The sequence below is a fragment of the Rhinopithecus bieti genome, unplaced genomic scaffold, assembly GCF_001698545.2.
Source record: "Rhinopithecus bieti isolate Rb0 unplaced genomic scaffold, ASM169854v2 scaffold_32081, whole genome shotgun sequence".
In the NCBI taxonomy this organism is placed as follows: Eukaryota; Metazoa; Chordata; class Mammalia; order Primates; family Cercopithecidae; genus Rhinopithecus; species Rhinopithecus bieti.
The window spans coordinates 5,007,266-5,029,926 of NW_016814436.1; the positions used below are offsets into that span (position 1 = coordinate 5,007,266).

The 22,661-nt window shown below is 54.7% G+C and overlaps 1 protein-coding gene across 1 annotated transcript in view; it reads left to right on the plus strand.

Moving 5' to 3' along the window:
* CELSR1 (cadherin EGF LAG seven-pass G-type receptor 1) overlaps window positions 1-22,661 on the plus strand; it is a 197,185-nt gene that overhangs the window by 155,976 nt on the left and 18,548 nt on the right. Inside the window, exons 15-27 of the mRNA XM_017850743.1 lie at window positions 2,298-2,483; window positions 3,556-3,669; window positions 4,403-4,577; window positions 5,479-5,620; window positions 7,940-8,060; window positions 10,742-10,925; window positions 11,273-11,374; window positions 12,083-12,177; window positions 13,376-13,585; window positions 16,283-16,466; window positions 17,898-18,041; window positions 20,204-20,408; window positions 21,338-21,451. Of these exons, the coding sequence (XP_017706232.1) occupies window positions 2,298-2,483; window positions 3,556-3,669; window positions 4,403-4,577; window positions 5,479-5,620; window positions 7,940-8,060; window positions 10,742-10,925; window positions 11,273-11,374; window positions 12,083-12,177; window positions 13,376-13,585; window positions 16,283-16,466; window positions 17,898-18,041; window positions 20,204-20,408; window positions 21,338-21,451 (1,976 nt within the window). The remainder of the gene's footprint in view (window positions 1-2,297; window positions 2,484-3,555; window positions 3,670-4,402; window positions 4,578-5,478; window positions 5,621-7,939; window positions 8,061-10,741; window positions 10,926-11,272; window positions 11,375-12,082; window positions 12,178-13,375; window positions 13,586-16,282; window positions 16,467-17,897; window positions 18,042-20,203; window positions 20,409-21,337; window positions 21,452-22,661) is intronic.

Here is a 22,661-nt window from a genome sequence, read left to right on the forward strand (position 1 = left end):
GAAAAAGAGAAACTAGAATGGGGATTTCATTATCTTCCATGTTTGCTTCTGGCAACCACCGGGAGCACTTGCCCCCCCAGAGCACTTGAATGAAGTCACAGACTTTTTTTTTTTTTTTTTTTTGAGACACAGTCTGGCTCCGTCACCCAGGATGGAGTGCAGTGGCATGATCTCTGCTCACTGCAACCCCCGCCTCCCGGGTTCAAGCAATTCTCCTGTCTCAGCCTCCCAAGTAGCTGGAACTACAGGCGCCTGCCACCACACCCAGCTAAATTTTGTATTTTCAGTAGAGATGGGATTTCACCTTGTTGGTCAGGCTGGTCTCGAACTCCTGACCTCAGGTGATCCACCTGCCTCGGCCTCCCAAAGTCACAGACTTTAATGCAGTCACAGACTGAGATGGTTCAAAGCTGGGCTTCCAGTCCTGCAACGGTGGGTCTTTTTCATTTTTTATTGTTAGTGTAAACCCCTCAGGGTTCCAACCAGAAGCCAAGGAACAACCCTTGGCAGTCCGTGAACCTGTTTTTAATCCTCCAGCCCCATGAACCTAGAAAGCTTTGAGGCATCCTGAGACTCCAGGTCACAGGTGACTGATGAGGCATGGCACCACCCGCTGACCAGGCTGAAGCGTGCCAAGGAGGGCAAGGTTTCAGGTACCTGGCAGCCGTGACCTGACTGCACGCTCAGCCTCCACTGTGTCTTCCAGAACCAGTTGACGGCCTTGCAGGGAAACACGCCACGCTGTTTTGCAGATTCTGTCTTGTCCTTGGTCATGAGCCTGAAACTCTGTTTTGCCTGGAGCCACTTCAGTACCTTCAAACAGACATTCTTTAATATTTTGTCTCATGTTCGTAGGTGATTTCAAGAGAAGAGTTGGTCCAAATTGCCGAGTCCTTTCTTAGGAGAACTAAGATTTTGACACTGTCCTTGGCCTACCTTATTTTACAATATGAGCATCTTAGACCAGTGGCAATGCTGATTTTTGTTTTTTTCATGCATGTAATTAAACACAGAGGATTAAATCTTGTCTTATAAAGTATAATGTTTGCATCCAAAAATAGGAGCCCAATCGTTCCCTGAATCGAGCTGGTTCCCAATACTTAAAAGCCTAATGGGGCTTGGCCTTGGCCTTTCCCTTACTTGACCTCCATGAAGCGATGGATGCTTTTTCCCATAGAATAAGACAAGCAGTTCTGATGAGTGTTAGCGGCAGCAGCAACAAAGAACAACTTTGCCTACTTTTTTTTTTTTTTTGAGACAAGGTCTCGCTCTGTCACCCAAACTGAAGCGTACAGTAGTGCTATCTTGGCTCACAGCAACCTCCACCTCTGGGCTTGAGTGATCCTCACACCTCAGCCTCCCAAGTAACTGGGATTACAGGAACACACCACCATGCCCGGCTAATTTTTGAATTTTTAGTAGACATGAGGTTTTGCCATGTTTGCCAGGCTGGCCTTGACTTCCTGGCCTCAAGCAATCCGCCCGCCTTGACTTGCCAAAGTGCTGAAATTACAGGTGTGAGCCACCACACCCAGCCAGCTTTGTCTAATTATTATTATTTTGAGACAGTCTCACTCTCGTCGCCCAGGCTGGAGTGCAGTGATGCAATCTCGGCTCACTGCAACCTCTGCCTCCCAGGTTCAAGCGATTCTGCTGCCTCAGCCTCCCGAGTAGCTGGACTTACAGGTGCCCCGCCACCATGCCTGGCTAATTTTAGTATTTTTAGTAGAGATGGGGTGTCACCATGTTGGCTAGGCTGGTCTTGAACTCTTGATCTCAGGTGATCCGCCTGCTGCGGTCTCCCAAAGTGCTGGGATTAAAGGCCTGAGCCACCACAGACAGCCAACTTTGCCTTTTTTTTTTTTTCTTTTTCTTTATACCAAGTCTCATTCTGTCACCCAGGCTGGAGTGCAATGACACAATCTCAGCTCACTGCACCCTCCACCTCCCGGGTTCAAGCAGTTCTCCTGCCTCAGCCTCTGAGTAGCTAGGATTACAGGCACCCACTACCACACCTAGCTAATTTCTGTATTTTTAGTAAAGATGGGGTTTCACCATGTTGGCCAAGCTGGTCACGAACTTTTGACTTCAGGTGATCCACCCGCCTCAGCCTCCCAGAGTGCTGAGATTACAGGCCTGAACCACCGTACCCGGCCAACTTGGCCTAATTTTTAAACCCATCTTGTATCTGGTACCACAGCATCAGTCTCCCTTCACAGCTTCCTTAAGTGACTGCAAAGCATTGTCTCGTTCATTGTCATTGTACCAATCAGTTGGTGTGGCTCTCCCTGCTCCAGATCCTGAACAACTACCTCCAGTTTGAGGTGTCCCATGGCCCCTCCGATGTGGAGTTTGTGATGCTGTCCCGGCTGCGGGTGACCGACGGGGAGTGGCACCACCTGCTCATCGAGCTGAAGAATGTTAAGGAGGACAGTGAGATGAAGCACCTGGTCACCATGACTTTGGATTATGGGATGGACCAGGTGAGCTGGTACCTGCACCTCCTCTGGGGATAGACCGTCTGGCCCAGGGAAAAACAGAATGACCCCTTGATGTGCCAGGACCCGCCAGAGACCTTGTGGATTTGGGGAGGCACTTTCTGGGCCCCCGCAAGTGGGCTTCTGTTCTGCCCTGTACTGAGGTCACTGGCATCTTCCTCACCTCCTTTACCCAGATGCCCCGCCCCCGGCAGTCAGCAGCTGACTTCCTCCAGCTGCATTTCTCAGCATGGTGCTGTTAGTGCCTTCAGCAGTGGTTTCTTTTAGCAAAGCCATCTTGAGCAACACCTGCAGGCTCAGTACCGTGTCTTTAGGGTACTGAAGTAGCAATGCCAGGGCCCGTGCCCTCAGAGCATGGATGGGGAGCAAAACTGGGAGAGCAGTGAGACCCAGGCCCTGGACAGGCCTGTGAGACACCAGGGAGCCACACCTGTCCTAGCAGGCAGATGGCGTTATCCCAGACAAGGTTCAGAACACAAGAACCAAACTGGGTTTCCACAGTTTGCAGGCGGGTGACTCAACATGTTGTCTGTGAAATGCCCACACACTTAAGGGGCTACCTGGGATTTCCAAGAGCTCTTGAGCCAAGGCTCATCTTACAACACAGACCTGGGAGTAAATAGGTGTGTTCCAGGCACCTGCTTTTCTGGGACTGGATCTCAGCCAAGACCCTCTTGGGTTCCCACAGTGTTAATGGGTGAACGAATTTCCGTTCACTGCTGTCTTCCTGATTCGCCAAACTCTCTGTCACAGCGGGGCTGGTTTAGCGTTGTGCCCTTGACAGAGGCGGGACAGTTGCCCACGTTGACCCCACTGGCTGCTTCGGCTAGGCTGGGACATGGACACCCATCCTCTGGCCTGGTCCCCTCGCCCTGATCATCACAGCCAGCCACACTGTCCACCTGGGCCCAGCTCTCTCTTTGGAGGCCCAGATGTCCTCAGGCTCTGGGGAGCTTGTTGAAGCGACTGTTTAGGCTTCCAGCACATTCTTCAGGCTGGAAGATGTTTCTAGGGTGGTGGACTCTGCCCCCAGAGCTCCGCCCCTCTCTCCACACAGAACAGGGCAGATATCGGGGGCATGCTTCCCGGGCTGACAGTCAGGAGCGTGGTGGTCGGGGGTGCCTCTGAAGACAAGGTCTCCGTGCGCCGTGGATTCCGAGGCTGCATGCAGGTAGGTGGGGCTGGTGGCGGTGGAGTGGGTGGGGGGGCCTGTCCCTCACAGGTGGCTCCGAGGCTGCCAGCACCACCGTTGGTGCCGTTGGTGCCGTTGGTCACCCTGTTAGCTTTCAATGAGTGAAGAATTTGTCTGGTAGACATCCCCACTTGAACAGCTCCTGTTTCTTCTTTAGACCCATCCTTCCCTGTGGTTCCCTTGGCACCCTGGCTGTCCCTGGCCCCCACAGCTCCCCACTGCCCCCCACTGCCATGCCAGCCACCTGCCCCTCTGCCTTTGTGAAGCATCCTGAATTGAGCCCCTCCCTGCCGCCCCCACCCAGTCCAACCACAGACGTCACCCAAGTAGGCCCTGTGCCTGTGCCCTGGAGCCAGGGGTTCCAGCTACAGCCGAGGGAGCTGCTCTCAGAGTCGCTCAGCTCTCAGCCCCCTCGGCTCTCAGCCCCCTCGGCTCTCAGCCCTCTCGCCAGGGATGTCCACTCCTCACACTCCCACCACGCACCCCAGGAGATCGGGCCGGCGTGCCCTCTGAGCTCCTCACCCAGCTCTCCACTACACTCCGGCCACTAGGCCATGGGGCGAGAGGAGCAGCCCTGCCCACCCCAGCTCTGCAGATAAATGAGGCGTCACAAATGAATGCCTCGCGAGGGACCAGAGAGGTCTCAGGGTTCCCTTAACCCCTACTTACCTTTCCGGGCTCCTGCAGCCCCAATGCCCTTTCCTTAATGCAGGGAGTGAGGATGGGGGGGACGCCCACCAACGTCGCCACCCTGAACATGAACAATGCGCTCAAGGTCAGGGTGAAGGACGGCTGTGATGTGGGGGACCCGTGTACCTCGAGCCCCTGTCCCCCCCACAGCCGCTGCCATGACACCTGGGAGGACTACAGCTGCATCTGTGACAAAGGTGGGACCGCCCTCCCGGGGCCCTTCAGTGACAGGGAGGCCTCTCGTGACTGAAACACAGGAGGGGGTCTCAGTCTGGACGTTGGTGTCCCCAGCCGACTCCCTGTGGTTCTGTGGAGCCCTGAGCTTTATAACAAGTGGGTCTGCCTAGAGAGAGACTCTGAGCCTCTTCCTTACTCGAGGCACAGAGTGCCCCAGGTGCTCTCCTCAGCACATGGGGTGATCAGCAAAGAAATAATGAAAAGTAAGGCTGGGCGCAGTGGATCGCACCTGTAATCCCAGCACATTGGGGGGCCAAAGTGGGTGGGTCACTTGAGACCAGGAGTTCAAGACCAGTCAGGCAACATGATGAAACCCCATCTCTACCAAAAAAAAAAGTTAGCCAGGCGTGGTGGCATGCACCTGTGGTCCCAGCTACGTGGGAGACTGAGGTGGGAGGATCACTTGAGCCTGTTAGGCAAAGGTTGCCGTGAGCTGAGATCATGCCACTGCACTTCAGCCTGGGCAACAGAGCAAGACTCGGTCTCAATGAATGAATGAATGAATGAGTGAATGAGTGAAAAGTACACATTAAGGAAATCCTCCCTTCAGGGTGGCCTCTGAGTTTTGAGGTGCTGAAGTCATCTGCTGGTGACCATTTCCCATGTGTCCTGGGGCGGACCTGGGCCCTGTGTTCCAAGGCTCTCAGCCTCCTTGGGGCAGCCAGGAAGGCCTTCCTCTCTGCATTCACCGAGTCTAACCCGCCTAACGCTGTGTTTCTGGGGACTCTGTGGCAGCCTTTCTCTTCCCTCTGCTGAGTACCAGGGAAAGTCAGATCTCGGGGAGACAGGCTGCTCCAGATAGTTGAACGTGGAAGGTCTCATGGATTCTGGGTGGAGGTAATGCTGGCTCTGTCCTTGCAGGGTACCTTGGAATAAACTGTGTGGATGCCTGTCACCTGAACCCCTGCGAGAACATGGGGGCCTGCGTACGCTCCCCCGGCTCCCCGCAGGGCTACGTGTGCGAGTGCGGGCCCAGCCACTACGGGCCGTACTGCGAGAACAAGTAAGAGCAGCCCCGGGGACCTCCCTGTGCCTTCAGAGTCCACGTGGCTGTGTTCTCTAAGTCAGTGTCTTCTCTTTCTTACTTTGACCCGAAGATGTGTGTAATTCTGGATAATAGGGACATTTTTTTTTTTTCAAAATTGGCATGAATTAAATGATAATTTTTTTTTTTTTGAGACGGAGTCTTACTCTGTCATCCAGGCTGGAGGGCAATGGTGCGATCTTGGCTCCCTGCAACCTCCGCCTCCTGGGCTCAAGCGATTCTCCTGCCTCAGCCTCCCGAGTAGCTGGTCCTACAGGTGCCTGCCACCATGCCCAGCTAATATTTTGTATTTTTAGTAGAGATGGGATTTCACCATATTGGTCAGGCTGGTCTCGAACTCCTGACCTCAGGAGATCCACCTGTCTCAGCCTTCTAAAGTACTGGGATTATGGGTGTGAGCCACCACGCCTGAGCAGTGAGAATCGATTTGGACATCTCAAACTAACTCCATTGGATCATGTGTCCACGCCAGAAATGTGCAATATGACTCACCTGGAGTCCTCGCTGTGCCCAGAGCGAACAGAACCCATGAGATGCAGCGAGACATGTGCGATTTATAGAGAATGCTTTCTCTCTCGAGTCAGTGGGGTTGAGGTCGTGTCTGATGAGCGTGGAGATCCTGGTGTGGTTAGGACAGGCAGCAGCATGCTCTCTGGGCTCCCAGAGTGCCCTTTGCACAGATATCGCTGGGCGCAGTGTGTAGTCATTACAAGCGTCACTTTGTCCAAGGTGGAGCTGCTTGGTTCTTCATAAACCAAGGTTCTGGGCCGCCGTGGAGGTGATGCCCCCATGGCTCATTGTCCTCAGCTGCTGCTGGCCCTCAGGTGTGGGGACACCTGCTACGCTCTGTTCTTTGTCCACCTGAGCCTAGAGCAGGTGCTGTGATCCCGGCTGTGACCCCATGAGCGGGAAGCAGCCTGTGTCCTGGAGCTGGTGACCTCACGAGAAGATGGCACCACGTCATTCTTGGATACCAGCAAGATCTAATGCAAGGGAGAGCTTAGAGGAGGTGCCCTGCGAGTAGAGAGGGAGGTGGGAGCCAGTGAGGCTGAAGCCAGAGGGCTTTCTGGGAACGAAAGCAACAGAGCCAAGCTGGAGAGGAATAAGGGGATGAGGCTGGTCTAGGGAGGCCTGGGTGGGGACGGGGGTGGGCCCACAAGCCAGGAATAGAGCTTGGCTCTGTGGAGGCCCTGGGGGCCCAGCACTAAAGTGGCAGAACCAGGTCTGGTCTTAAGGAACCCCCAGCTGCCGCGTGGAGCACAACTTGGAGCAGGGGGATTGCGAAGAGGCTGATCCAGCGTCTCCATGCCCGGTGCCGCAGTCACCAGGGCTGCAGGGAGATGAAGGCTCTGGGGCCCCCACACTGCACACACACATCCATAAACACCACACTCTATCTCTGGCCGGTTGTCTTTGTGACCCTGCTTTGTACACAGTCCTTAATACTTGCTCATCAAGTGAGTGAATGCTAGAGGCTGGCAGCTGGGTAGAGGGAACTCGGTTAGCCAGGATGGGGAATGCAGGAGCCTGCAGGACACTCGGGCACCGTTGCAAGCAGGTGGGCCTCCAGGTGACTGCGCAGGTGCAGCCTCCATCAGGGACAGGTAGGACAACTCAGGCACAGCAGCGACCGGCACCTCCGAGGCCTGGCTCTGTCCCTGCAGTGTTGCTCATCTTCAGTGTCTGTTGCTGTCCGCCGGGGGAGGCTCGGGGAGGCAGGACTGGCTTCCACTGGGTTCTGAGTGCGTGGACGTGTGCTGCTGACCTAAGGGGCACGCTACACCAGGGCACGGCTGCCCTGAGCATCTGTGGGGCTGGTAGCCAGGGGACCTGGGGGACAACAGAAGCTGCCAAACTCCCTGTTTAGGAGCTTCCCGCGGGCATCTCATGCTGGCACTCACCCCAAGCGCACTTTGAGAAGTTGTGCCAGGCAGCTGAGTTCAGTCTGCCTGTGTGGGGCTGCATCGGGAAAGACCAGCCCTTGCAGTAGGGTTCACTGTCATTAAGCCCTAGTGAGCCAGGCATCGTGGACATGGGGCACACAGTGGACACCGATGCCGTCCCAGTCACTTTGGGCGTGGCGGATCTGTGGGTGAGGGGTGAGGTTGGGAGCCAGTAGAGGGGAGACTGAGGCCACATAATGCGAAAGGGAAGCTCCCAGAGCTGGACCCAGCCAGGCCTCCTGGGCAGCCATCTCCACACTGCCAGCGGGCCTTTTCTCGTTCCAGAAAGCACAGTTGCATAAACCTTCCAGCTGCTCTCTTATTTTCCCCACAGGCTCGACCTTCCGTGCCCCAGAGGCTGGTGGGGGAACCCTGTCTGTGGACCCTGCCACTGTGCTGTCAGCAAAGGCTTTGATCCTGATTGTAATAAGACCAACGGCCAGTGCCAATGCAAGGTGAGGCCCAGCCCCCATGGTCCCTGCACGTCCACCCCAGGCCCTGAGCCCAGGGAGATGGCTGTGTGTGCTAACACACATGCACAGATGCCCTTACATACACACACGCCTACACACCCTGCCTGTACACACCCCCTACATACACACATGCCTACACACACCCTGCCTGTACACACACCTGCACACACACCTGTGCCCACTCACACATTTGTGTCCAGATGTGGTTTTTGGTTTCCTTGCTGTTCCCCCGTGCTCTGTGACTACTCCATGGCTGTTTTCTACATGTAAACTATGGGTTCAGCCCCGCCAGCCCCCGCCCGTGGAACAGGAATCCCTTCCTGCTCCCGGCCCACTGCCTATGGCTGTGGGCAGCCCAGCCATTTCTGAGGGCTGGCTCATCTCTGGCACCACCCCAGCCCTCCTGGCCTCCTGGTTGGCCATTTTCCTGGTCTTTTTTTTTTGAGACGGAGTCTTGCTGTGTCGCCCAGACTGGAGTGCAGTGGTACAATCTCGGCTCACTGCAGTCTCTGCCTCCCGGGTTCCAGCGATTCTTCTGCCTCAGCCTCCTGAGTAGCTGGGATTACAGGTGCCCACCACCATGCCCAGCTAATTTTTATATTTTTAGCAGAGACAGGATTTTACCATGTTGGCCAGGCTGGTCTTGAACTCTTGACCTCAGGTGATCCACCCGCCTCAGCCTTCCAAAGTGCTGGGATTACAGGTGTGAGCCACCGTGCCCGGCCATTTTCCTGGTCTTTACCAAGCTAATGTTCCATGACAACAGCAGTTTTAAAATAGAAAGCGTCACTAAGTGCGTTATGCCCCACCCCCGTCCAGGGCTGTCCGTCCTGACCTGCGTGCAGCACAGAACTCACGTCTCACGTCTCCAGATATGCACACGTGTTCTCAGTGCAGACTCTCGGGACCCCTCCCCACCCCTCTCAGGATACATCACCTCCTTCAGGATCTTCGTGTGCACCACAGCCATAACACTCACAGTAACTTGAAATCCAGATGTTAGGTCTGAGGGTAACAGGAGCCTGGGCGAGGGACATGAGCTTCCTGCAGATGCGGCCAGCCCTAGGAGGGAAGCTGGCATCGGCACCCGTGGATGCCATCCCGTGATGTCAGTAGTGTCCTGAGTGCCCGCAGTGGTTCCAACAGCAAGTGGGACTTGTGTCCTAAAAGGCTCAAATTAAACAGCTCTCCTGGGTCCAGGTTGGTCCACACACGTCACCAGATGGTGGTGGTGGCACAGTGGGTGGCAGAGCAGAGGGGACGTTGGAAGTGAATTGGCAAAAACCTGCCTATGATTTTTTTCTCATCCAAAGTTATAGGCAGGGTGTGGTGGCTCATGCTTGCAATCGCAGCTACTCTGGAGGCCAAAGCAGGAGGGATTACTTGAGCCCAGGAATTCAAGACTACCCTGGGCAACATAGTGAGACTCCCATTTCTACAAAAAATAAAAACATTAGCTGAGCGTGCTGGTGCATGCCTGTGATCCCAGCTACTCGGGAGGCTGAGGTGGGAGGATCACTTGAGCCCTGGAGGTTGAGGCTGCAGTGAGCTGTGATTGTACCACTGCATTCCAGCCTGGGCAACAGAGTGAGACCCCATCTCCAAAAAATAGAAAAACAAAGTTACAGAAAATGTAATAAAAAAACCTAAAGATCGCAGTCACCCCATGTCGCCTCCCAGCTGTGATTTTTTTTTTTTTTTTTTTTTTTTAAGCCAGAGTCTCACTCTGTCGCCGGGGCTGGAGTGCAGTGGCCGGATCTCAGCTCACTGCAAGCTCCGCCTCCCGGGTTTATGCCATTCTCCTGCCTCAGCCTCCCGAGTAGCTGGGATTACAGGCGCCCGCCACCTCGCCCGGCTGGTTTTTTGTATTTTTTAGTAGAGACGGGGTTTCACCGTGTTAGCCAGGATGGTCTCGATCTCCTGACCTCATGATCCGCCCGTCTCGGCCTCCCAAAGTGCTGGGATTACAGGCTTGAGCCACCGCGCCCGGCCCAGCTGTGATTGTTAGTGTTTTAGCATGTCTTCTGGGCCTGCCGCTTACCACCATTTTACACACAGTTGGAGTCCCCGCCTGTCACACAAGTCTGAACATTGCTCACGAGTCTCCCCAAGTCATGGCCTGCCCCATTTTCTGGGGCGGTGTTGGGGGGTTGCTACTTGGGCCTGGGGAGGTCCAGTGACCGGCCCAGGCAGTGTAGCCAGTAAATGGCAAGGGTCAGGCATGAACCCAGGACTTTCTGAACCCAAAGTACAAGCTCTTGATTGTCACCCTGACCCACCCAATGGTGGACATTCAGGTGGCTTCTAATTTTTCCAAACAACTTTAAAAAAACACCCAAGGACTATCCCCACGCGTAAGCCTCCGTTTGGGTCTCTGATTCTTTTTAGGACAAATACGAAGGTGCTCACTGCTGAGATTTGCTAAGACATGAGGGAGGGCATGCTTCCCGGAAGAACTGCTCTCCTGGGTCTGGCCTTGTGGGGCCCTGGGAGGCAGCCCTCGTTGGGTGTGGGATGTGGGCAGAAGGTAGCCATGAGGGGTGAGATGGCTGGCGGCTGACACGCACCCAGGTGGGAGTCTGGACGTTGCTCGGGAAATGCGCTGCAAGGTAGGGCCTCTCCTGGGCATCTGAAGTCACAGGCCCTGCCTCTGGCTTTTGCAGGAGAATTACTATAAACCCCCAGCCCAGGATACCTGTCTGCCCTGCGACTGCTTCCCCCATGGCTCCCACAGCCGCACTTGCGACATGGCCACCGGGCAGTGTGCCTGCAAGCCCGGCGTCATCGGCCGCCAGTGCAACCGCTGTGACAACCCGTTTGCTGAGGTCACCACATTCGGCTGTGAAGGTAGGTCCTAGCACGTGTGCCCTTCGACACATACAGCGCAGGGACAGGCTGCTGCGCTGGCGTGCACGTGTGTGCATGCACGCCGGCTGTTTGGGGGAACTCTGGGCTGCCTTGTGTTCTGCTTTCTCTTGACCTTCTAGAAACCTGGTTCTGCGTGAGGGGGTGTGGGTCAGAGCCTGGTCACCCCTCTCCAGCTCTGACGTGGTTGGGGGCAGGGGAGATGCTAGGGTTCGGTTTTTGGTGGGAGCAGGGCCTCCTGCAGGGAGGCACACGCAGACAGTGGTGCCTGTTTGTGGTGGTGGGCACGGCATGCCCCGCTGAGCAGCCTTCTCTCCTCTCTACCCCAGTGGTCTACAACGGCTGTCCCAAAGCGTTTGAGGCCGGCATCTGGTGGCCACAGACCAAGTTCGGGCAGCCGGCTGCGGTGCCGTGCCCCAAGGGATCCGTTGGTGAGTCCCTGGGGCCTGTGGCATCCACGGGTAGGGAACTGAGGCACGCGTCCTTGTGGGAGAGCCGGTCGAGATGTGGGGACTCACGGAATGTTTCGTGCTGAAGAAACATCAGCAGGCAAAGTGCTGGGGAGAAATCAGATCACCTTTTCCCTACCCGTAAATACACAAAGCAGGCAGAGGATGTAACAGAAACATGAACAGCGTAGTGCCTGTGGGGACGCCCGCCAGTCAGACCCAGCCAGTCCCTGCTCTGCCACTCAGGCTGGGGCACCTGGACAAATGGCTTCACTGTTTGTAGCATTGGATTTCCTCTGTGAAATGGGGACAGTGACTTTGTCCACGCTGTGAGGGGCGTCTGGGGAGTGCAGTGAGGCAAAGAAAGGCCTGGCCGAGACAGATTCCTGGCACGTGGGATCATGGCCACCTGGCAGATGGTGTTGCTGATTTCTTTCCTTGCGGACTTGCTCGGAGGCGCTGGCTCCTGTTGGCTGGGCGCCTGAAACACCTGGTTGTCAGTGTCAGAGCAGCTTCAGCCGTGGCCCTGACATGAAAGAGGGGCGCTGGTGTTGGCCTTCCAGCCCCCCCGGGGTTCTCACCACCATGTGGTGTTCTGGGTTTAAGTACATTCGGATTGGGGATTGAAATACACAAGCACTGATCAACAATTTAAGTTTCAGGCTTTGCACACCTGCTCTGCTTCCCTAGGAAATGCGGTCCGACACTGCAGCGGGGAGAAGGGCTGGCTGCCCCCAGAGCTCTTTAACTGCACTACCATCTCCTTCGTGGACCTCAGGGCCATGGTAGGGGCGCCTTGAGGATGCGTGTTCAGCCGGGGCACGTGTGTGTTCATGTGTGCATGCAAGGGTTTGTGTGGGCCGAGGCTCCTGGGCTGGGGAGGGTTGGGGCAGCTGTGGTGCCACAGGGACAGCCCCATGGGCCCGCAGCCTGGAGCCAGCAGGTTCCTGTGGACCTGGGGGCACTGGCACCTGAGCCGGGCACCCCCACGTGCACTTCTGTCCCCCAGAGGACCCAGCTCTGTGTATTTCGTTCTGAAAACGCAGGGTCCCTGCATTTGACTCCATTTGCCCCCGATCCCGCCCTATTTCATAGCGTTTGTTCCCATGTCTCCTGCTTGCTGTCTTTCTCCGAGCCCTCTTTGGCTCACCAGACCCTTATTTCCACATTTTCCATGTTCTAGCTGTCAGTGGTGCTCATTTTTTGGGCTTCTGGTTTTTTTTTTTTTATTTTTATTTTTTTTATTTTTTTTTTTTGAAGACGGAGTCTCACTCTATCTCCCAAGCTGGAGGGCAGTGTCACGGTCTCAGCTCACTGCAACCTCTGCTTCCCGGATTCAAGCAATTCTCCTGCCTGAGCCTCCCCAGTAGTTGGGATTTACAGATGCCCACCACCACACCCTGCTAAATTTTTTACTTTTAAAATAGAGACATAGAGTATTTTTTTTTCTTTTTTGAGACGGAGTCTTGCTCAGTTGGCCAGGCTGGAGTGCGGTAGCACGATCTTGGCTCACTGCAAGCTCCGCCTCCCAGGTTCACACCATTCTCCTGCCTCAGCCTTCCAAGTAGCTGGGACTACAGGTGCCCGCCACTATGCCCGGCTAGTTTTTTTTGTATTTTTGTAGAGACGGGATTTCACCATGTTAGCCAGGATGGTCTCAATCTCCTGACCTCGTGATCCGCCCATCTCGGCCTCCCAAAGTGCGACATAGAGTATTTTTAAAATAGAGAGTAGAGACGGGTTTTCACCATGTTGGCCAGGCTGGTCTTGAACTCCTGACCTCAAATGATCTACCTGCCTCGGCCTCCCAAAGTGCTGGGATTACAGGCAGGAGCCACCGTGCCCAGCCAGGCTTTTGGATTTTTTTAAGTTCTTTTCTGACAAGGAAACTTGCACCGGACAGTAGTGAGTTGCTGAGTAACCGCAGGAACCGAAAGCAACCAAAGTGGGTTTGCACACATCGCGACCACCTCCCTGTTGCAGAATGAGAAGCTGAGCCGCAACGAGACGCAGGTGGATGGTGCCGGGGCCCTGCGGCTGGTGAGGGCACTGCGCAACGCTACACAGCACACGGGCACGCTCTTTGGCAATGACGTGCGCACGGCCTACCAGCTGCTGAGCCGCGTCCTTCAGCACGAGAGCTGGCAGCAGGGCTTCGACCTGGCAGCCACACAGGATGCCGACTTCCACGAGGTAGGAGGGTGGCCGCTGCCCTGGCTCGGGGACACTCGGGGATACCTGTGGGCGGACGCTGTGGGGCTGGGCATCCACCTTAGCTCGTGGAAGATGGTTGTGTCTGGGATCCCCAAGGCAACCCCTTATTTCTCAAATGTGAGCCATGGCGGGTGCAGCACCTGGCTCAACCGACGAGCTCTACAGAGTGTTCCGGAAGGAAACGGGCAGGTCACAGCCTTGCTGGTGATCCCAGTAGGGCCTGTAGTGTGATCTAAGTGGCTTCTGAGGGGTTCTAAGTGGCCCACCTGAATCAGCCCCTCTCCCTTCCACGCAGCCTGTGAGGTAGTATCGTCCACCCATTTGACAGGCAAGGAAACAGGCACGGAGAGCTAAGGAGTTTGCCCAAAGGCGCAGCTCGTAAGGCGCAGGGCCCGGCAGTGGGCCTCCGTGTCCACTCCCACCTGCAGCTCTGAGGTCCTGCTTTCAGAGGGCCATGCCTCCACCTCAACCCTCCAGCTCTGTGTGTGGAACTTGTCAGCCCCTGAGCAGTGTCTTTTTAGGGTGAATGCAGAGGAGACTCATGCAGCCTGATATTTGGAAACTGCCCTTGGGGACTCCAGTAGTTTCCTTATGGCTCCACTGCAGGCCTCTTCAGACAGGACCCCCAGTGGAGCGCCTGTCCACACAGAGCCCATGGGGAACTCCCTGTCCCTCCCACCCATCCACACGGAGCCCTCAGGGACCTCCTCATCCACAAAGGGCCTCCAGTCCATGCAGGGCCCCCACGGAACCTTCCGGTCTGCATAAGGACGCCAGAGACCAGGCAGGGTCCCCTTGCTGGGATTTGAGTTCCAGCCTGAGAGTCGGGCCAGTGGCGTTTATTCTCCACGCGTGACTCCGCAAACAAGTGTCCTTCCTGGTTTCTGTTTTTTTTTTTTTTTTTTGAGATGGGGTCTTGAGTCTTGTTCTGTTGTCCAGGCTGGAGTGCAGTGGTGCGATCTTAGCTCACTGCAACCTCCACCTCCCGGGTTCCAGCAATTCTTCTGCCGCAGCCTGCCAAGTAGCTGAGATTACAGGCGCCCACCACCACGCCTGGCTAATTTTTTGTATTTTTGGTAGAGTTAGGGTTTCACCGTGTTGGCCAGGCTGGTCTCGAACTCCTGACTTCAGGTGATCCACCCGCCTCAGCCACCCAAAGTGTCGGGATTACAGGCATGAGCAACGTGCCCAGCCCTGGTTTCTGTCTTGGGTGTGGTCCCCAGGCCCCTGAGCACAGCCTCATGCCTGCACCCAGTTGTTCACATAGACCCTGGGGTGCGCAGAGGCTGAGGGTAACCCTTGGAGGAGCTGCCCACGTGTCCACAGTGGCCTCAGTGTGGGTCCTCTGCTCAGCCCAGGTTGTGGTGGTTCCATCACTGCTTTACGTGGTGGGGTTCAGGAGGACTTCTGATATAACCAGGGGCGTCTCCACATGTCTTCCCTGCCTTAGCGTCTTGGGGTGTACATGGAAAAAACCCTGGCAGGGCTCACTCTGACAGAGTCCCATCCTCTGACATTGAATCCCCCACAGTCCCTGTGGTTTATGTGATGGGATTCAGGATTTATAAAAATCACACATTAAAAAATGACTTGTGGCTGGGCGTGGTGGCTCACACCTGTAATCCCAGCACTTTGGGAGGCCGAGATGGGCAGATTGCCTGAGCCCAGGAGTTTGAGACCAGCCTGGGCAACATGGTGAAACCCCGTCTCTTCTAAAATACAAAAAAAATCTGCCGGGCAGGGTGGTGGGCACCTGTAATCCCAGCTACATGGGAGGCTGAGGCATGAGAATTGCTGGAACCTGGGAGGCGGAGGTTGCAGTGAGCCAAGACCGTGCCACTGTACTCCAGCCTGGGCAACAAAGTGAAACTCTGTCTCAAAAAACAAAAACAAAACAAGCAAACAGACTTCCTTATCTATTTGAATTCAACTTTGATTAATGTTTGATCCTATTTATAAACTTAGACCATGAAATTCCCCTAAGTATTTTAAATGGAATTAATATATGTTATATATTCGATTTTCTTTTTGTATTTCAGTTGTTCGGCTAGCAAACAGACCTTCCAAGCATTTAAACAGTGCTTGTAAATCTAGTAAATTAAGCTAAAAATATGAAGCATCTTTAATTCTCTGGATTTTAATATACTTTATGAGCTTAGTAACGTTTTTCTATTCCTCCTAAGATGAACTTTTTGAAAAAAAAAAAAATTGGAAACTAGGCCAGGCGCAGTGGCTCACTCTTGTAATCCCAGCACTTTGGGAGGCCGAGGCAGGTGAATCACCTGAAGTCAGGAGTTCAAGACCAGCCTGGCCAACATGGTGAAACCCCGTCTCTACTAAAATACAAAAATTAGCCGGGTGTGGTGGCACATGTGTGCCTGTAATCCCAGCTACTCAGGAGGCTGAAGCAAGAGAATTGCTTGAACCCAGGAGGCAGAGGTTGCAGTGAGGCGAGATCGCGCCACTGTACTCCAGCCTGGGCAACAAGAGCGGAAGTCTGTCTCAAAAAAAAATAAATAAATAAAAATAAACACTAATATTAAAGAGGACAATCTGAAGTGTAGGGCTGGAATGAGTGAGCCCATCAGGCAAGCAAAGGCTTTCAGGGCTGGTGTCCCTCAGTCCCGCGAGCCAGGCCCCTTCAGGCTGAGTACTGAGCGCTGTCTATCTGACCAGGACGTCATCCGCTCGGGCAGTGCCCTCCTGGCCCCGGCCACCAGGGCGGCATGGGAGCAGATCCAGCGGAGTGAGGGTGGCACGGCACAGCTGCTCCAGCGCCTCGAGGGCTACTTCAGCAACGTGGCACGCAACGTGCGACGGACCTACCTGCGTCCCTTTGTCATCGTCACCACCAACATGAGTAAAGCCCTGGCTGCGTGGGGGGTGGAACCCTGCTACCATCAGGGGTGTTCCCCAGAGCTAGGCCCCCATGGGGTGAAGCAGGTGGGCTCCTGGTCCCCCCTTGGCCATGCTCTTAGAAAAATGATTCCGAGGCCAGGCACAGTGGCTCATACCTGTAATCCTAGCACTTCGGGAGGCCGAGACAGGCAGATCACGTGAGGTCAGGAGTTGGAGACCAACCTGGGCAAAATGGTGAAACCCCGTCTCTACTAAAAATATAAAAAGTAGCCAGGCGTGGTGGTACATGCCTGTAATCCCAGCTACTCGGGAGGCTGAGGCAGGAGAATCACCTGAACCTGGGAGGCAGAGGTTGCAGTGAACCAAGGTTGTGTCATTGCGCTCCAGCCTGGGCGACAGAGCAAGACTCCATCTCAAAAAAAAAAAAAAAGATTCAGCAGCTAGGCCTCTGTTTCGTCGTCTGTAAATGGAGCCTTTGGGAAGACAGTCTGCGATGACACACCCATGGCTCCCACGGGACAGGTCCTGGGCTTGGAAAATGTTGGGCCATGATCTTGGGGGTCCAGCAGGCCTTCCAGACCCTCAAGTGTGAGACTCTAGAAGGATGGGTGTCGAGAGCCCTGCCTCACTCCAGGCTCGCTGCAGACAGGTGCAGGTACAGGTGGGATGCAGGAAGTTGGAAGTCAATTCTGTTCTAAAGATGGTCAGTCAGCTGGGTGTAGTAGTTCACACCCTGTAATCCCAGCACTGTGGGAGGCCGAGGTGGGCAGATTGCTTGAGCCCAGGAGTTTGAGACCAGCAGAGCGCCATAGTGAGACCCTGTCTCTATTAAAAAAGTAAAATAAAAATTAGCCAGGTGTGGTAGCATGCTCTTGTATTCCCAGCTACTCAGGAGGCAGAGATGGGAGGATCGCTTGAGCCCAGGAGGATGAGGCTACAGTGAGCTGAGATTCTGCTACTGCACTCCAGCCTGGGTGACAGAGTGAGGCCCTGTCTCAAAAAATAAATATAAGTAAATAGTCTGAGTGTGGTGGTTCATGCCTGTAATCCCAGCACTTTGGGAAGCCAGAGCATGCAAATCACTTGAGGTCAGGAGTTTGAGACCAGCCTGGCCAACATGATGAAACCCCATCTACCAAAAATACAAAAAGCCAGGCGTGGTCGTGCCTGCCTGTAGTCCCAGCTACTTGGGAGACTGAGGCAGGAGAGTTGCTTGAACCTGGGAGGCAGAGGTTGCAGTGAGCTGAGATCGCACCACTGCGCTCCAGCCTGGGAGACACTGCGAGACTCTGCCTCAAAAAAAAAAATAATAAAATATAAATAATAAATATGGCCAGCCAGTGTCAGTGTGACAGTTGTGGTCATTTTGAAAACACCAAGGGTTCAAGAAAGCCCTGGGAGTTATGTCTGATTAAAGGAACTGTCCCCCCAGTTCTGGCTGTCGACATCTTTGACAAGTTCAACTTTACGGGAGCCAGGGTCCCGCAGTTCGACGCCATCCACGAAGAGTTCCCCAGGGAGCTGGAGTCCTCCGTCTCCTTCCCAGCTGACTTCTTCAAACCACCTGAAGAAAAAGGTAGAACCATTTAGAAACCTGCTGCTTCCCTCGGAGTCCCCAGCGTTCAGGGAGGGGAGGCCCCCCGCTGCGGGAATCCCAGGACTGCGCACTGAAGCTCTGGGCTGGAGTGTTCCGAGTGCTTGCTGGTGCCAGGTCCTACTGGTGACAGCAGGGTTGTTTTGTGCAAGTGCTTAGGTACAGGCTGAGCATCCTCATCCTGAAACCTGAAATGCTCCAGAACCTGAACCTTCTTGAGCACTTAAAGGAAGTGCTCATTGGAACATAAGTATGAAACGATAAAAAAATCAAAATCCAGGCCGGGTGCGGTGGCTCACACCTGTAATCCCAGCACTGTGAGAGACCAAGGTGGGCAGATGACCTGAGGTCAGCAGTTCGAGACCAGCCTGACCAACGTGGTGTAAAACCGCATGTCTAAAATACAAAAAAAAGAGCCAGCTGTGGTGGCGGGCCCCTGTAATCCCAGCTACTCAGGAGGCTGAGGCATGAGAATTGCTTGAGCCCAGGAGGCAGAGGTTGCAGTGAGCTGAGGTGCACCAGCCTGGGCTGCACAGTAAGACTCCCTCTCAAAAAAAAAAAAAAAAAAAAAATTCCAAAATGTTCCCAAGCATTTCAGCTAAGGGATACTCAGCCGTGTAATTGATAGTGTGAGAAAAAGAACTGAAATTTTTATGTGAGCTGGTTATCTTTGATGTGCAGTGAAAAGCTGCTTCTAGGCGGGCGTGATGGCTCACGCCTGTAAACCCAACACTTTGGGAGGCCGACACCCAGAATTTCAAGACCAGAAATTCAAGACCAACCTGGACAACATAGAGAAACCCCATCTCTACCAAAAAAGTTTTGTTTAATTACCTGGGCATGGTGGCGCATGCCTGTAGTCCCACCTACTTAGGAGGCTAAGGCAGGAGGATTGCTTGAGTCCAGGAGATAGAGGCTGCAGTGAGCTGTGATTATGCCACTACAGCCCAGCCTGGGCAGCAGAGCAAGAACCTGTCTGGTGGGGGGAAATCTGCTTCTAAATAGAAATAGACATTTTAGAATCACCTTCCCCTCCCCGCAAAGAACAACACAAACAAAAAAAGCCAGAATGCTGTCTGTGTATGAACAAATCTTCAATCCTGGGTTGAGATTATAATTCAAAACAGTTGGAACATTTTGAATTTTCTTAAGGTGCTTTACAGATCCATGACAATTACTAGAAACTTCCCCAAATAAAAAGGACGTGAAAAGGTAAACTCCATAATGGACAGTTTAAAATTGGAAACCTTGTTAGTAAATGGATTTGTCAGGTATATGATGTTATCTCGTGTCTTAAAAAGAGGGGTGACTCTGATGTGGGGTCATGCTTGAAACTGAGAGGACGAGGTCCCCGACTCTCCATTGCAGCCAGCTCTCTCTGGAACTAATAGAGTGAGAACTCGCTTATTACCAAGGGCTGGGCACCAAGCCATTCCTGGGAGATCCACACCCATGACCCAAACACCCCCTACCAGGCCCGTTTTCAACTCTGATCACATTTTCACGTGAGATTTGGAGGGCCACACATCCAGACTGCATCGGATACCTTCATGTTCAAGGGGTCCATCTCTACAACTCTTCATCCTGCAGATCTGAAACTCCAGCCCACAAAACACTCACTCCCCTCCCCAGCCCCTGGTGCCCACCTGTCTTTCTGTCTTTGAATTTGACTCCTCTAGGGACCTCCTATAAGAGGAATCACACACTATTTGTCCTTTTGTGATTGGCTTATTTCACTGAGCGGAACGTCCTGTAGGTTCACCCGCGTTGTAGCAAGTGTCAGACTTTCCCTCCTTTTGAAGGCTGAGTAACATTCCGTTGTGTGGATGGACCACTCTTAGTTTATCCACTCACCAGTTGGCGCATGCCTGGGCTGTTTCCACCTTTTGGCCTGTGTGGATGGTGCTGCTGTGAAGGTGGGCGTGGAAGTATCTGGGTCCCTGCCCGCAGTTCTTTGGGGTGTATACTCAGAAGTGGGCTTGCTGGGTCGTGTGGTAAATCCTGTTTTTGATTTTTTGAGGATGCGCTGTACTGTTTTCTGTGGAACATCTGTTGGTTTTTGAGAAGCACCTGCTAGCACTGACAGCCGTCTTGGGGAACGCAGATGCTCCTGCTGGGGTCCTCATGCTCTGCTCACGTTGCAGAAGGCCCCCTGGTGAGGCCGGCCGGCCGGAGGACCAGCCCGCAGACCCCGCGCCCGGAGCCTGGCACCGAGAGGGAGGCCCTGATGAGCAGGCGGAGGCGCCACCCTGATGACGCTGGCCAGTTCGCCGTCGCTCTGGTCATCATCTACCGCACCCTGGGGCAGCTCCTGCCCGAGCGCTATGACCCCGACCGTCGCAGCCTCCGGTAAGGCCTGGGCACGGGGCACATGGGGAGGGCCCATTCGGAGGGCCCTGAGGCTTCCACAAGTCAAAATCCTGATCCTGATCAAGCACAGGTCTTCACAGTGACATTTCCCCGTGATCTGGCCCAGAGACAGAGACCGTTGCTTTGTGGTGTTCCTTGGAGGGAGGTTCTGGGGCTGCTACGGCACGCTACACCCTAGAACATTACACACCCTTTGCCTAGGCTTATCCCAGTGTTTCCGCCAGAAATGCCCCCTCCCTGGCATATGCCCCATCTTGTGCCTAGAGGGACCCCATTCTGTCCCCACACACCTGACCGAGGCTGTCGTGGGTAGTGCATGCTGCTGGCCCCAGGGTTAGGGCTGCTCAGCTAGTCCTGGCTGGAAAGGATGAATGTCCCAGAAGCAGCTTTGTGACCTGCTCGGTGGGAGCGGCCCGAGGCTCTACCTGCTTCCTGCTGTTTCCCAGATACTTCCCTGGTCCTGGGGTCTTAGTGACCCGGTGACTCATCCCCATGAGCTGCCACTATTTTGGTGTCTTTTGCTGGACACCGAAGCCATCCCCTGTGTTCCTGCCTTTAGCTGTTATGGGCTGTGACATCTTTGCACCTGTGCCTTCTCTTGCTTTGTAAATTTCTGAAGTCCCAATTTGACCCAGAGGGGACACATCTCTCTGTGTGCCCCGTCCGTGATAAAACCTGCTGTAGGGACGAAGATGCGGTGGGGCCCGTGGATCCGAGCTCTCGGAGAGTGATTCTGTCTCCCCTAGAAACACGACGTGGCGTGTCCTCAGGGCATTTGTGTGTGCTCGGTGATTTAACAAATGTTTCGCTAAACGTGTGTGATGTTCCCCGTGCTCTGGCCTTCTGTGCCTCAGCTGCTCACCGGCCGTCACTTAAACCCGATGGTGAGCGCACTGGCTGTCAGCGAGGGGGCCCGCCTCCGAGACCCTGGAGAAGCCCGTCCTGTGGAGTCGCCCTGCACTGCGAGGTGGAAGGGGAGCGAACCAAGGCCGGTTCTGCGTGTTCTGGAACCACTCCCTGGCGTAAGTGTGACTCCGGGAGCCCCGCATCTCCACGTGAGGGCTTTGCCGCAACAGAGTGCACCCGCAGGGTTGGGGGCTCAGTGGCAGAGCGCCCCAAGAGGACGGTCTCTTGTGGTCTGTGTTTCCCCTTTTAGCCCCCCCGTGGGGCAGTGAGCCTCCTGCTCTGCTTCTGTGGGAACATCAGAGTCGCCCCGCAGATGCCCACACACAGATGCACACAGACCTGCACATGGAGACACAGAGGTGCAGGCACACAGAGAGATCCCTCAAGGCTGACAGCCAGGAAGGGGCCCCTCGCCTGCGGGACTCCCAGGATGCAGCCGCCAACACCAGCGTAGCGCCCAGTTCACCGCTGTATAAGACAGAGGCCTGTTCCGCTCACACACGGGAGACAGAACCCAGAGACTGGCCTAGGAGCCTATCTGCTGACGGTCTTGCCCGCGAGGCCGACACAGTCCAGCTTTGGGGACTGGCTTTACCCCCAAGAGGCCACACCTGGCCGCAGCACGGTTTATCTGGCCTGTTTCAGAAGCAGCATCGGAGAGTCAGCCGGTAGAGTGGCGCAGGCAGGAGGTGGTGCACAAGAGTCTGTGTTCTAGCATCCGTTCAAGCGAGGGAAAGGCGTTTCGTAGTTAGAAAAATGCAAAATTAGTGATTGTCACCCACACGTGAGACTGTGGATTCGGCGCCGCGGTGTGGCTCCCGTCTGCTGGGGCCAGTAGTGTGTGTGCCTTGGATTTGCTTTTTAGCGGCAGAGTTGACGTGAGGTGTGGACATTTGACTTGCTGTGTTTTTACAGGGAGCTTGCATTTTCTCTGCTGGTCGGTTTTCACTTTTGCTGTCTCTGTTTAGAAGAAAACACTGGAACTGGGGTGTGGTAGGAAAGGGTCTGTTGCCGGGACGGGAGCACAGCCAGGGAGGGGAAGACCCACTGCCTTTCCACACACCAGGAGGGAGTGCCAGGAAGGAGAGATGCCATGCGGGACTCAGTGAGTCAGGCTCGAATCTGCTGAACGTTGTTCATCTAGGGGCGTCTGTGCAGCAGGAACACGCCCCCCATCACAGTTCCCCTGGGCACGGTGGAGAGCCATGAGTGGGGGCGGCGCTGGGGTGAGCGAGCCCGTTGAGCCCAGCCTCATTCTTATCCTGCTTCTGTGCTTTCCAAGTTCTGGTTAATAAGCAACCAGCATGGCACCTGGAATGTAATAGG